Genomic DNA, 15,598 nt, shown 5'->3' on the forward strand with positions numbered 1-15,598 from the left:
GAGGTCATGATATGTCCTTGTGACTAGAATAGTTGTTGTTGTTTCAGAGACCAACCGGCTTTATTCCAGGGAGACTCTTCTTCATCTTCCTCTCCTTCTTTGACGTTCGGTGCTTCCACCGTACAGCTTTATTCTTTAGGCTTCATTCTATAGGCTTTAATATGTCCACTGATGTCGCTGCTTGGTAGCCGTGCGTCTACGAGACTGGGCGAGGACAGGAGACCACCCCCATCTCGTCACTCCGACCACTCTGACTCCCCACAAGCAGACCCCCATCACTCCGACTCCCATCCAGCGCCTCCAGCCCGTTTTCCACATCTGCCCAATCAAGCTCCCCTGCTCCAAGGAATCCCCCTGCAGCTCCAGCAATGATCCCGATCCTTTCAGTTCTGCCCCGAGTCTGAGCAGCACAGCCCACAACATCCACCACAAAGAGCACAAAATCCTCTCCATCCACAACCAGGGCACTCTCATCAAGTCCGGAACCTGCACACCTGGGACCCCCACCCCCGAAACCCCCACACCTCTTGGGAGCCACGCCGGCCCCCCCCACCTCGCCCCGGCCGGGAGCAGCGCCGGCTCCTCTCTCCGTATCCACTCCAAACTCGCTACTTGAAACTTTCTTGACTGCATCTGCACAGGATACACCCCGAGAGACCTCCACTTTCTGCACCTCAGCAGCTCCTCCGCCAAACCCGCATCCCCCGAAGGCAGAGCCATGCTCCTCCCCACAGTCACAGCACCTCAGTCCCGCACCCACGTCACACCTCCCACACTCACGGTCTCCCGCACATCCACCACATCTCTGCCTCCCTGCACAGACCGCTGCAACATGCCCAAAGCGCTGGCACTTAAAGCAACGCAGGGGCGGCGGAACACATGGCCCGACGCTACAGCACATGCACCCAATGAACACCCCACTAGGCAGGCACCTCCCCTCAAGTGCCACCATCACCGACAAGCTGTCACATCCCACCCCAGACCGGGTCACCCTCAACCGCCCAGCGTCCACCACCGCAGCTCCAGCCAAATTCTCCCCAACTTCATCCACAGACGTCGCCGCAGGGACACCCACGACAACTCCCCTGACCGTGCCCCCTTCAGCATCAGACACAAGAATGTCCTTTCCACCCAGACGTCCAGCTCCAATCGCCCTCCGCTGCCGAGCCGCGCCCCCGCACACGACCAGCAGCGAGCCATCCCCAAGGACACTCGCACTCTTGATCACTCCCACAGCCACAGCCAGGCTCCTCGACAACGCCACTGAATTCCACTCCCCAAAGGATGCACCATCCCGTGCAAGCTCCACGATCACCCCACAGTCTCCGCTCTCACCCCGGACATCAACAGCTTCAGCCCCATCCCGCTGCCCACTCCCAGAACCCTCGGACGAGCCAAGGGACCCTCCACGTTTCCGGGCACGTGCAGGCAGAAAAGGCTGCTCCTCCACGCCGTCCAGAACGTCCTCCATCCCCGATCCACCCTCCTCCGCCATCTCCCGTCCCTCCAGACCGGGCGCCGAGCAAGGTCTCCTCACAGCCCTAGTCCAGTGTTCCTCCCTGTAGTCGGTGCTTCCACCGTACAGCTTTATTCTTCAGGCTTCAATAAAGCCGGTTGTTGTCTGAAACAACAACAACTATTCTAGTCACAAAGACATATCATGACCTCATGGGCTTTGTAACACCAAAGCAATGGAAGGAGTACTTTTACGGACTACGACAGTCTGAGGACTACGAAAAGTCTGAGGAATAAAGTCTGGCGGTAATGCAACACTTGGATGCCAACCGCCATAAAACAACAACAACAACAACAACAACAACATGGCTCTAACACTCTGAGGCTGGGAATATTAGATTTTCCATCTTTTGTCACAGAATAGAAATAATTGACATATCCAACCTGGAAGTTCCAAATAGTTTATTGTTTTGACTTAAAATATTCGCTTCATTTACATAATCACGAAATATCAGAATTTTTTTTTTTTTTAATGCCTATTTTTTCATAATTTTGCTTTTCTATTATATAAAATATAGTATGATAAGATAAGATAAGATAAGATATTCCTTTATTGTCCCACATGGGGAAATTTCATTGGTGCAACGCAGGTAGATCCAGAGGTAGATCCAGAAGAACAGATCACTTATAGGAAGTCTGAAAAACACTTTCAGTAGAAGATCTCCTATAAGTAAATAAAAACTCCCATAGATAAATAAATACATAAATACCATTGCATGTGATCCCGACAGTAATTGCACATGAATATGTGTCACGACAGCACATAGATTGCACATGAATTTCACAGTAATTGCACATGAATTCCAACAGAAATTGCACATATGACAGAATTGCACATCAGTATTAGGTTAGGTCAGCATTGCGCCGGGATAACGTGACGATCTCCGGGTAAGACGACTGTTCTCCGCAGTTTCATGAGTTCCTCCTTTGTGGAAACGTGGTACGGCGCCGGCCGGGGGGCGGAGCCGGGGGGCGGGGCCAGAGCCGGGGGACTCAGAGCCAAAACACATCGCAACGACACGACGAAAACACTCAATCCAGCCGAATAAAGTCAAAACAAGTTAATTTAAAGCGATTCCAGTGCGTGTCCTGATCGTTCGTGAAGTTCCTCTTTCATATAAACGTGTATATAAACGTGTACCGACGACACGCCGTACTTTAGCGCGGCCGGAGGGCGCGGGGGGGGGGGGGGGGGGGGGGGGGCTGGTGGGCTCGCTTGGAGCTAGCTCACGTCACAACAACACAACGAACGCAACGAAAAACGCTCAAATCCAGCCGAAAAAAGTCAAAAACAGTTGAATTAAAAAACTATTCCAGCGCGTGTCCCTATCGTACAGTAAAATAGAAAAAATATACTAACTATATTTACAAAATATAGGAGATAAAGCACAATAAGTGTGAGAAAGAAGAGAGAGCGTTTTCACCGGGCTGCCAGCTGTACTAGCGCCTTATGACGATATATGTAACATGTATAGGTAGTTTTACAGCGCCCCCTGGAGGACGCTCACATGTGTCTGAGGACAGCGCCCCCTGGAGGACGCTCACATGTGTCTGAGGACAGCGCCCCCTGGAGGACGCTCACATGTGTCTGAGGACAGCGCTCCCTGGAGGACGCTCACGTCAAATCAAATCAATTTATTTTTGTAAGGCCTCTGAGGGCCGAATCAACAATGTCTGTGGTGGCGATGAAGTCAGACAATGTCTGTGGTGGCGAGGGACGATGTCCTCTGTCCTTAGACTCTCCTTCTCGGCCAGGAAAAACTACAAAAAAAACCTCTTTGGGAAAAAAGCGTAGAAACCTGGAGGAGTTCCAGTGAAGGAGAGATCCGACTCTCACAGACGGACAGACGGACACGAGGAGACTGGAGCTGGACCCACTCTTCAGGCAGAAGAGGGACCGTCGGAGGCGAGCTGGACCCACTCTTCAGGCAGACGAGGGACCGTCGGAGGCGAGCTGGACCCACTCTTCAGGCAGATGAGGGACCGACTGAGGCGAACTGGAGCCACTCTTCAGGCAGATGAGGGACCGTCCACATGGGGCAGGGACCACTTCACCAGGGGAGGGGCATCTGGGTCCACAGGTCCTCAGAAGTGAGAGAAAGAAAAGAAGGCGGTGAACAGTTTGCAAGTGGAATCAAAAAATAAATATTGTTTGATAGCATAAGTAGTCAGAAGAAGAGGATAGTGCTCAAGCTGTCATACTTCCCCCAGCATAGTTACTCCTAGGGCAGCGTAGCTAAAGCTGTGGGTTTATCTTTATGTTCCTAACTACTCTGACCATAAGCGATTTCGAAGAGGAACGTTTTAAGCCTGGACTTAAATGAAGAGACTGTGTCAGCATATTTAACATGGGTCGGGAGCTGATTCCATAACACAGGAGCTTGGTAGCTAAACGCTCTACCTCCTACAGTACTTTTAGAGACTCTTGGCACCACCAGAAGGCCAGCATTCTGAGAGCGAAGAGCTCTGTTTGGATGATATGGTTCTATAGCATCTTTGAGGTAGGATGGGGCCATGTCATTTATGGCTTTGTAGGTCAGGAGGAGGAGTTTAAATTTGATTCTAGACTCGACGGGGAGCCAGTGAAGAGACTTCAGCACCGGCGTAATGTGCTCTCTTCTTTTTGTTCCTGTTAGTAATCTTGCTGCTGCATTTTGAACCAGTTGAAAGCTTTTTATGGAGCTTTTAGGACACGCTGCAAGCAGGGAGTTACAGTAGTCTAATCTAGTCGTTACAAATGCATGGATAAGTTTTTCGGCATCACTTTTAGGCAGGATTCTTCTGATTTTGGCTCTTGTTGCGCAAATGGAAATAGGCTGTTTTACAAGCTTGATTTATATGAGCTTCAAATGAGAGCTCCTGGTCAAATAAGACTCCAAGGTTTCTTACAGTAGAACTGGAGGCTACACTGACATTGTCCAGTGTGACTATCTGCTCAGATAGAGCGTCTCGTAGATGCTTAGGGCCAAGCACATTGACCTCGGTTTTTTCAGGGTTAAGAAGCAGGTAGTTTAGTGTCATCCAGGTTTTTATCTCCTTCACACAAGCACTAAGTCTGTCTACTTGATCGCTCTGATCAGGTTCATTGATAAATACAGCTGAGTGTCATCTGCATAGCAGTGGAAGTTAATGCCATGCTTTCTGATAATGTTGCCTAATGGTAGCATATAAAGAGTAAACAGAATTGGACCGAGTACCGAACCCTGTGGCACACCGTAAATTACTTTAGAGCTTGGTGAGGAGCTCTGGTTTACATTAACAAATTGGAACCTATCGGATAGATAGGATTTAAACCAGCTGAGGGCTGTTCCTCCAACACCTACATCACATTCTAACCTCTGCAGTAGAATGTTGTGGTCAATGGTGTCAAACGCTGCGCTGAGGTCCAACAGAACCAGGATTGAGACCAGTCCATCGTCAGCGGCTAATAACAAATCATTTGTGACTTTAACTAGTGCAGTTTCAGTGCTGTGGTGGGCTCTGAACCCTGACTGGAAAACTTCAAATAAGTTATTGTCCTGCAGGTGGCGACAAAGCTGTTTTACTACAACTTTTTCAAGGATTTTAGAGACGAAGGGAAGATTTGAAATAGGTCTGTAGTTTACCAATAGGTCGGGATCTAGATTAGGCTTTTTCAGAAGAGGTTTAATGACTGCATGTTTGAAGGATGTGGAACATAGCCACTTTCGAGTGAAGTATTTATTATATTAAGAATAGGGTCTATAATTAGGGGAAGAATGTCTTTGAGGAGTCTGCTTGGAATGGGGTCTAGGACACAAGTTGAGCTTTTAGAGGACATAATGGCTGAAGTTATCTCTGTTTGATCAACAGCTGTGAACATTTCTAAGTTTACAGGAGGATTTATATGGGACGTTAGATTTACAGCTTGGGCTAGTTCAGGGCTAATAGCGGGGGTAATTTCATCTAATTTATCTCTGATTGTTTTTATTTTATTGTTAAAAAATAGGAGGAAATCATCAGAGCTAAGTGTAGCTGGGATTGAGGGCTCTACTGCACTGTGACAGTTTGTTAGCCTAGCTACAGTGCTGAAAAGGAATTTAGTGTTACTTTTGTTGACTTCTATTAGATTTGAATAATATCTGGTTTGGGCCTTACGCAGAGCCTGCTTATAGGACAGCAGGCAACTTTTCCATGCTTTTAGGGATTCTTCTGTGTGAGAGCGACGAAATAATCCCTCTAACTTTCTAACTCTTTGTTTATGTGAACGCAGTTCTTGGTTGTACCATGGGGAGGCGCGCTTTGGCCTAATGACCTTCTGTTTTAACGGCGCTACAACGTCAAGAGCAGACTTCAGAGAATTCATGGTCAAGTCGACACATTGATCACTTAAACTGGGACTAAAGCTGTTCTCAGCAGGATCACATGACATGATCACATGACATGTCACTGAATATTGGCTCTATTATTTCTTTGAATTTTGAGATAGATTTTTCAGATATGGTCCTTTTCATTATAACTTTATTTTGTGGGACTGGATGATCTTTAAGAATAAACTGAAAGGTAATAAGGAAATGATCTGACAATATAGGGTTTTGAGGGAGGACAGTGAGGTCACTAATCTCTGTTCCATACGTTAGGACAAGATCCAGGGTGTGCTTATGAGTGTGAGTCGGTTTATTTACATTCTGAGTGAAACCAATGCTGTCTAACAAGGCGCTGAAGGCATTACTGAGAGCGTCATCACTCATGTTCACGTGGATATTAAAGTCTCCAACTATAACTATTTTATCCCAGGCTAGCACTAAGTTTGATATAAAGTCAGAAAACTCTGTTAAAAACTCTGAATAGGGACCAGGAGGTCGGTAGATAACTATGAACAAAACTCCTTTTTGGTTTTTCATATTTGGACATGTGATTGACAGCATGAGGCTTTCAAATGAGTGAAATGCATTGTTAGTTTTAGGGCTCATGAGTAGGCTTGAGTGGGAGATCACTGCCACACCACCACCTCGGCCTGTGCTCCTGGCAGTCTGAAAGTTAACATGGGTGGGTGGGGTTAACATGGGTGGGTGGGGTTAACATGGGTGGGTGGGGTTAACATGGGTGGGTGGGGTTAACATGGGTGGGTGGGGTGGACTCATTTAGTCTGACGTAGTCGTCTTGTTGAAGCCACGTTTCAGTTAGAGCTAGAAGATCTATGTTATAGTCACTAATTAATTCATTAACTAAGAGCGATTTGGAGGAAATTGCTCTAATGTTTAGCAGTCCACATTTTACGTGTTTATTCATTTGTGTATTTGTGTCATTTGTGATTGTTATTTTCCTTAAGTTATTTGGTCTGACGCCTGAAATATTTTTTCTGAGATGTGACTTTTTGGCATTATTTGTACGAGGGACACGAGGGACACACACATTCTCTATCTGTCTTGAATCTGAACACTTCACATGTAACAGAACGGGCGAGAGTTCAGCGACAGAGGAGCGTCTTGAACTGCTGCTCTGCGCCCGGGGCTCATCCCTAGATGGTCACTTAACACGACTAAGACTATCGGTCAAATTCCGAACTAATAGGGATGTACCCTCCGAAGTCGGATGGATGCCATCCCTGCGTATGAGCCCGGGCTTTCCCCAAAACACACTCCAGTTATCAATAAAGACAACGTTGTTTTGAGGGCACCATCTGGATAACCAGTTGAATGCTGAGAGACGGCTGTACAATTCAGCATTGATCCGATTGGGCAGGGGACCAGAAAATATTACAGTGTCTGACATCGACTTCGCTAGGTCACACACCGCGGCTACTTGAACTTTGAGCACCTCTGATTGTCTCCGCCGGGCGTCGTTACCGCCTGCGTGAATCACGACTCGCCGGAAACGGGTCCTACTCTGCTTTAAGATCCTAAGGTTTCCTTCGATGTCACCCATTCTGGCCCCCGGGTAACACCTAACGCTAGCAGCTTCACGTCTCTAACAATAGAACTCCCGATTACAAGAGTTTCTCTCGTGTGTTCAGCGGGCGTGTGATCGCTGAGGGGAGAAAACCTATTATAGACGTGAAGCTCACGGCGCTCTGAGGTTCGGCGTTTAGCGCCTTGTCCCCTCCGAACTGTCACAAATTGGTCCCTATTCTGTTCCTGGTCTAGTCCCGGCTGCACGGGAGACGCTGAGGGGCTGAGCTCGGCCTTACTGCTACTGCTAATGCTAATGCTACGCCCTGCAGCGCGGTCCGGTAGCCCTCGAGCTAAAACCGAACTATAACTGGACTTAAGCTCCTCTAAACAGCGGATCCGCGCTTCTAACTCCGTAACCCTGGCCTCCAAAACTACCACTACACTGCACTTCACGCACCTGTCATCAGAGAAGGAGCCAGGGTTCTGACTCGACATATGACAGCTCAAACAGGTAAAGGTAGATCCAGCCATGACGCTAGCGGCTAGGCTACGCTAGGCTAGTTCAGGCTGGAGCTAGAGAGTGAGGAGGGCTTTTTAATCCACGAAATACTGAAAAGTGAGCGGCTTGAGGCTCCGGATTGTTTGCGGAGAAATCAAACGTTCACTTTCCTGTATATGATGCGTAAATAGTGTGTATAATTCGTGGATTAATCGGTAAAAGGCTCTAAGAACGAACAGCTCTGAAAACGCGACACACTCACCGGAAATTACGTCACTCCAGTTGTCCTCTCACGTGTGTTTGAGGACAGCGCCCCCTGGAGGACGCTCACATGTGTCTGAGGACAGCGCCCCCTAGAGGACGCTCACGTGTGTCTGAGGACAGCGCCCCCTGGAGGACGCTCACGCGTGTCTGAGGACAGCGCCCCCTGGAGGACGCTCACGCGTGTCTGAGGACAGCGCCCCCTGGAGGACGCTCACGCGTGTCTGAGGACAGCGCCCCCTGGAGGACGCTCACGCGTGTCTGAGGACAGCGCCCCCTGGAGGACGCTCTGGACACTCTGTCTGCATCTGCGCTCGGACACAATGGGTTATTGAATAATAACTTCTAGAAACCAGTCGGGAATATGACACTAAACACAGTAAGAATTGAATTCGGAAAGTAACGACAGGTTGCCATGACAACCGGAGCGCCATCTTCAACACGAGCTCTGGTCCCGAGCATCCTTTTCAGAACCAGAATAATGCTCAACACAAAACCTCTGTGGGTTACACCACACGAGGCGCCAGAGCATCAATTAGAACCGTTACTAACGACATCCTCTCCTCCACAGGTCCTCCATGATGTCTGCGCTCACTCCTGTCCTCTGTCCCACGTGTCTCCAGCTCTGCTCCGCCCCCATAGCGCTCCCCTGTGGACACGCCTTCTGCCTCCGCTGCCTCCGGACCATGGACCAGGGTTTGGACCGCCACTGCTGCCCCCAATGCAGACAAGAGTACCACCCCAAGGACTACGGCGACTGCCACAGCGGTTGCCACGTCGGTTGCCACGGCGGTTGCCATGGCGGTTGCCACGGTGGTTGCCACGGCGGTTGCCACAGCGGTTGCCACAACGGCTGCCAAGGCAATGCCGAAATAGTCTCTGTAAATGATAGCGTTCTAGTCCAGTCGATTGAAGAGGTGGAAGCTGTCGCTGTCGATTCAGAACTATACGACTACTTGAAAAGTAAAATGGTTGAACCTAAAGCTGACTCGGCATCAAACGAAGACGGTTTAGTAAGTCCACTTTTGCTCGTGTTAAAAGCAGAAGAGGATGAAAGAAAAATGTCAGAATCGAAGTTCAAATTGACGTCAGAAGTTTCCGATTTGACAAACAAATTGGAAAAAGCGGAGGTGTTTTTGAAGAAAGAGCAAGAGCACGAGCTAAACGTGACGACGGCTAACGCTAAGCTACGAGAAAACGCATTGAAACTGGTGTCAGAAGTGACTAGCTTAGCTCAAAACTACAGCGAGACAATCATGGCGCTAATCCATAAAGAGTTTAGCCCGGGAGAGGAAACGATTCGTAAGCGAGTGGAAGAAGCATCTGAATTTAGCCGTCAAATTAAGAAAACAAAGCAAGAAGTTGACAATCTGCTAAAAGAGGAAAATGATAATGTTTTTACATCTAAAATACAAAGTTTAGAGTCAGAAATTGAGCGATGCAAAGAAGTGAAACCACTGGAAGAATCCCAAGACGTGAACTTTGACCTGTCAAAACTGTGTCCTGAACTGGAGCGACTGAGCCGGGAATTTCGAGATACATTTGGGCAGGTTCAGAGGTCGCTGAGGAGTGAGTTCAACCCATCGGAGGCGACCTTTGACCCAGAAACGCTTCACCCAAATCTGCTCCTGTCCGAGGATCTGAAGACGGTGAAGTTCAGCTCGAAGAAACAGCCGTACGCGCCGACGCCGCAGAGGTTCACCAGCTTCATGCAGGTACCATCATCTATTCTATTTAATCCTACACACGACAGAAAAAGAAACACGAGAAACGCAACAAAAGATTCCAAAGATATTCATTTATTGTGTCCAAGGCAGGAATCTTCAGGCCCGAATAGATAGTTCTGAAATGGAATGGGGCTAGTACAGGCCTTTATGTACAGCAACGCTCTGATTTGAGCTGGAATAAAGTCATTTTTCAAACGGAGTAAACTTTGCCTCCTTTTTCTTTGGATAATTGTAGCGTTTTGAATTAGATACAGGGTTTTTTCCCTTGCCATATAAATCTAGAGATAGTTTTATTCCATCACCAAACAGCCGGTTGGAGATGGAAATCAGGAGGAACAGAGAGCGAAATCTGGACAAAACATTCATTTTTATAGTTTCAACCTTTGACTTAGACTTAAGTCTGGATCAGAATCACTTTTTCAAGATCTTTTTTTATAGTAGTAAAAAGTGGAGTGTATTTTTTCTCCAGAACTGTTGATAAGTGTCTATGAAGTACCACACCTGAATATCTAAGAGATTCCAATTTCTAAAGGTCAGAGGGCGGTGCCAGTGAGAGAGAATTTCAGCTTTTTTAAATTCATTTTGTATCCAGACCAATTTTTATTCATCAATTAATTAATTTCATTAAAGGTGCCATAACATGCTTTTTTTCACGTTTTGTAGTCTATCCTAAGTGTATGATTGATAATAATAAGTGTTGTGCAACACCCTTAACATAATAGTTAAGAAATATCACCCAGACCTTGGACCTCCTCATCAACCCGGAAATGCAAACGGCTTGGTTTGATATTCGCCCCCACCCTTGTGAAGAGCCATCTGGCTCCCCCGCCCAACCCGTGACGTAGTCTCAGAGCGCGTGTGTGCCCCGCCCACCCGTGACGTAGTCTCAGAGCGCGTGTGTGCCCCGCCCACCCGTGACGTAGTCTCAGAGAGCGTGTGTGCCCCGCCCACCCGTGACGTAGTCTCAGAGCGCGTGTGTGCCCCGCCCACCCGTGACGTAGTCTCAGAGAGCGTGTGTGCCCCGCCCACCCGTGACGTAGTCTCAGAGCGTGTGTGCCCCGCCCACCCGTGACGTAGTCTCAGAGAGCGTGTGTGCCCCGCCCACCCGTGACGTAGTCTCAGAGCGCGTGTGTGCCCCGCCCACCCGTGACGTAGTCTCAGAGAGCGTGTGTGCCCCGCCCACCCGTGACGTAGTCTCAGAGAGCGCGTGTGCCCCGCCCAACCCGTGACGTAGTCTCAGAGAGCGTGTGTGCCCCGCCCACCCGTGATGTAGTCTCAGAGAGCGCGTGTGCCCCGCCCACCCGTGACGTAGTCTCAGAGCGCGTGTGTGCCCCGCCCACCCGTGACGTAGTCTCAGAGAGCGCGTGTGCCCCGCCCACCCGTGACGTAGTCTCAGAGCGCGTGTGTGCCCCGCCCACCCGTGACGTAGTCTCAGAGAGCGCGTGTGCCCCGCCCAACCCGTGACGTAGTCTCAGAGCGCGTGTGTGCCCCGCCCACCCCGTGACGTAGTCTCAGAGCGCGTGTGTGCCCCGCCCAACCCGTGACGTAGTCTCAGAGCGCGTGTGCCCCGCCCAACCCGGAGACGGTGGGGGTGTAAACAAACTAACTCAATAGCCCTGTGCTCCCTCATAAAAGAGGAGGAGCCCTGTGTTCACTCATAAAAGAGGAGGAGCCCTGTGCTCCCTCATAAAAGAGGAGGAGCCCTGTGCTCCCTCATAAAAGAGGAGCCCTGTGTTCACTCATAAAAGAGGAGGAGCCCTGTGCTCCCTCATAAAAGAGGAGGAGCTCTGTGTTCACTCATAAAAGAGGAGGAGCCCTGTGCTCCCTCATAAAAGAGGAGGAGCCCTATGTTCACTCATAAAAGAGGAGGAGCCCTGTGTTCACTCATAAAAGAGGAGGAGCCCTGTGCTCCCTCATAAAAGAGGAGGAGCCCTGTGTTCCCTCATAAAAGAGGAGGAGCCCTGTGTTCCCTCATAAAAGAGGAGGAGCCCTGTGCTCCCTCATAAAAGAGGAGGAGCCCTGTGCTCCCTCATAAAAGAGGAGGAGCCCTGTGCTCCCTCATAAAAGAGGAGGAGCCCTGTGTTCCCTCATAAGAGGAGGAGCTCTGTGTTCCCTCATAAAAGAGGAGAGCCCTGTGTTCACTCATAAAAGAGGAGGAGCCCTGTGTTCCCTCATAAAAGAGGAGGAGCCCTGTGTTCACTCATAAAAGAGGAGGAGCCCTGTGCTCCCTCATAAAAGAGGAGGAGCCCTGTGTTCACTCATAAAAGAGGAGGAGCCCTGTGCTCCCTCATAAAAGAGGAGGAGCCCTGTGCTCCCTCATAAAAGAGGAGGAGCCCTGTGCTCCCTCATAAAAGAGGAGGAGCCCTGTGTTCCCTCATAAAAGAGGAGGAGCCCTGTGTTCCCTCATAAAAGAGGAGGAGCCCTGTGTTCACTCATAAAAGAGGAGGAGCCCTGTGTTCACTCATAAAAGAGGAGGAGCCCTGTGCTCACTCATAAAAGAGGAGGAGCCCTGTGTTACCTCATAAAAGAGGAGGAGCCCTGTGTTCACTCATAAAAGAGGAGGAGCCCTGTGTTCACTCATAAAAGAGGAGGAGCCCTGTGTTCACTCATAAAAGAGGAGGAGCCCTGTGCTCCCTCATAAAAGAGGAGGAGCCCTGTGCTCCCTCATAAAAGAGGAGGAGCCCTGTGCTCCCTCATAAAAAGAGGAGGAGCCCTGTGCTCCCTCATAAAAGAGGAGGAGCCCTGTGCTCCCTCATAAAAAGAGGAGGAGCCCTGTGCTCCCTCATAAAAGAGGAGGAGCCCTGTGCTCCCTCATAAAAAGAGGAGGAGCCCTGTGCTCCCTCATAAAAAGAGGAGGAGCCCTGTGCTCCCTCATAAAAAGAGGAGGAGCCCTGTGCTCCCTCATAAAAGAGGAGGAGCCCTGTGCTCCCTCATAAAAGAGGAGGAGCCCTGTGTTCACTCATAAAAGAGGAGGAGCCCTGTGTTCCCTCATAAAAGAGGAGGAGCCCTGTGCTCCCTCATAAAAGAGGAGGAGCCCTGTGCTCCCTCATAAAAGAGGAGGAGCCCTGTGTTCACTCATAAAAGAGGAGGAGCCCTGTGTTCACTCATAAAAGAGGAGGAGCCCTGTGTTCACTCATAAAAGAGGAGGAGCCCTGTGCTCCCTCATAAAAGAGGAGGAGCCCTGTGTTCACTCATAAAAGAGGAGGAGCCCTGTGCTCCCTCATAAAAGAGGAGGAGCCCTGTGTTCACTCATAAAAGAGGAGGAGCCCTGTGTTCCCTCATAAAAGAGGAGGAGCCCTGTGTTCCCTCATAAAAGAGGAGGAGCCCTGTGTTCCCTCATAAAAGAGGAGGAGCCCTGTGTTCCCTCATAAAAGAGGAGGAGCCCTGTGCTCCCTCATAAGAGGAGGAGCCCTGTGCTCCCTCATAAAAGAGGAGGAGCCCTGTGCTCCCTCATAAAAGAGGAGGAGCCCTGTGTTCCCTCATAAAAGAGGAGGAGCCCTGTGTTCACTCATAAAAGAGGAGGAGCCCTGTGCTCCCTCATAAAAGAGGAGGAGCCCTGTGTTCACTCATAAAAGAGGAGGAGCCCTGTGTTCACTCATAAAAGAGGAGGAGCCCTGTGCTCCCTCATAAAAGAGGAGGAGCCCTGTGTTCACTCATAAAAGAGGAGGAGCCCTGTGTTCACTCATAAAAGAGGAGGAGCCCTGTGCTCCCTCATAAAAGAGGAGGAGCCCTGTGCTCCCTCATAAAAGAGGAGGAGCCCTGTGTTCACTCATAAAAGAGGAGGAGCCCTGTGTTCCCTCATAAAAGAGGAGGAGCCCTGTGCTCCCTCATAAAAGAGGAGGAGCCCTGTGCTCCCTCATAAAAGAGGAGGAGCCCTGTGCTCCCTCATAAAAGAGGAGGAGCCCTGTGCTCCCTCATAAAAGAGGAGGAGCCCTGTGCTCCCTCATAAAAGAGGAGGAGCCCTGTGCTCACTCATAAAAGAGGAGGATTTGGTGGAGGAGGTGAATAAAGGGTGTGTCTCTGCAGGTGCTGAGCGCTCAGAGCTTCAGCGCTGGCGTCCACAGGTGGGAGGTGGAGCTGGACGCCGCCCCCTGGATCCTGGGTGTGTGCGTGGCGTCGTCTCTGCCGCGCTCCGGCCTTCCCTCGGCCCTCGAGGCGTGCCCCCGGTCCTGGGCCCTGATGTGGAACCAGAACCTGCTCACGGCGTTCGAGCGGAGCCAGGCCACGCCCCTGAAGAGGACCTGCCAGGCGTCCAGGATGATGGAGCTGACGTTGGACTGCGACCGAGGCCGGCTGGACGTCCACGACCTGAGCCCGACCTGCGAGCGACGCCTCATCCACAGGTTCAACACGGAGAGGAAGGAGCCGCTGCGTCTGGTCTACAGGATGTTGTCTGGAGACCCCAAGGGACGACTCACCATCCGCACATGAGACAATCACCTTTTGTCCTTCTCTTCTTTCTTCAAGTCTTAATTATAGAACATATTATGAAACTGAACGTGTGAAGCACAAACTGTGTTCTATAAATGAAAGTGTGTTTGTTGGTGAAGTGCTTAGTGTGTGAACGGTTCTTACGTGTGATTAAACGGCCGTAACTCGCTCTTTGTGTTCAATCGTTATTGAGTTATTGAGTTATGTTAATGAGACTCTTTTAATTGCCACAGAGAGAAGGAGTGAAGCGATGGCTAACGAGTCACAAACTGCTCCTCTGCGTTTGAGCCGTGCTTCACTGCTGCTGGGCCTGACCACACCTCAAATGATTTAAACATTTGAATGTAAACATGTTGTATTATTATTCAAACCAACAAAAACTGATGATACAAATACTTCCTGAATGTTCCATGCTGTCGACACTCGTTTAATCACACGTCTGTGGAAATTCTCTGCTTTGTGTCATATTCATGATAGTAATAAAGTAATAATGTTAAAAAGGTCCAGCCTGAAACTCGACTTTCGTTAATCATTGACTGAAATAAATGCAAAGTTTATTGTGAGTGAAGCACCGCCAAAGCAAATAAAGATGTGAAAATATATGTCGACCCCTGTTTATTTCAACAGACGGGACAATATTAAATACACGTACAGAGTTTAAACTATTATTTACAGCTGATTGTCTTTTATAGTTTTATAATGGGAAAATACAATGTAAATTACACTTTTATGAAGATAAGATAAGATAATCCTTTAATGTCACACAAGGGGAAATGTGGTTGTTGCAGTAGAAACAGGAGGAAAGGACAGATTGTAGGACGTTTCAAAAACACACTCTTAATAGAAGAACTCTTATGAACAAAACAAAAAACTCTTATTGACAAAACTCCTCTCCTATCTTAATAGGGAATGGAGGGGGGAAATAAAATAAAATAGATACAAATAAAAAGAAAACTTACCAAAGGATGTTCAGGGATGTTCACTAGAGGTGAAGCAGGTCTATCAAGCTACTATCGTTTTACATTTGAAGTGAAGCCAGTCTTTTGAGAGGGGGAGGGGCTCCAGAGAGAGAGGAAAAAATTACGTCTTTTCAGCTTCAACCCATTTTGAGATGATCCCTTACAAGAAAATAGTGAACTACACATTTGTCAAAGTAAAAAACAGAATGTCTATATTTTAAACGTGTAGTGATGACTTCACTTGAACAGCAACCATGATATTGATTTAGCATTTATATCTTTGTTTTAAATTTATAGCTGTATTTATTGTTTTCTGCCCTTTATTTATCTTTATTTACATCGTAGAATTTCTGG

At 48.8% G+C, this 15,598-nt stretch overlaps 1 protein-coding gene across 1 annotated transcript; it reads left to right on the forward strand.

The window, feature by feature from the left end:
• Positions 1 to 8,707: 8,707 nt before the first annotated feature.
• trim107 (tripartite motif containing 107) lies at positions 8,708 to 14,300 on the forward strand. The gene is made up of 2 exons (XM_072459532.1): positions 8,708 to 9,842; positions 13,881 to 14,300. Exons 1-2 carry the CDS (start codon positions 8,709 to 8,711, stop codon positions 14,283 to 14,285), a joined length of 1,539 nt encoding a protein of 512 aa, XP_072315633.1. The 5' UTR covers position 8,708; the 3' UTR covers positions 14,286 to 14,300.
• Positions 14,301 to 15,598: the final 1,298 nt, after the last annotated feature.

This window comes from Eucyclogobius newberryi, unplaced genomic scaffold (assembly GCF_026437365.1).
Source record: "Eucyclogobius newberryi isolate DKJ021-1_F unplaced genomic scaffold, fEucNew1.0.hap1 SCAF_23, whole genome shotgun sequence".
In the NCBI taxonomy this organism is placed as follows: Eukaryota; Metazoa; Chordata; class Actinopteri; order Gobiiformes; family Gobiidae; genus Eucyclogobius; species Eucyclogobius newberryi.

Coding starts and splice junctions, on each gene's coding strand:
- trim107 (XM_072459532.1), top strand. CDS start 8,709: ATGTCTGCGCTCACTCCTGTCCTCTGTCCCACGTGTCTCCAGCTCTGC. Junction 9,843..13,880: donor GGTTCACCAGCTTCATGCAG/GTACCATCATCT, acceptor GTGTCTCTGCAG/GTGCTGAGCGCTCAGAGCTT.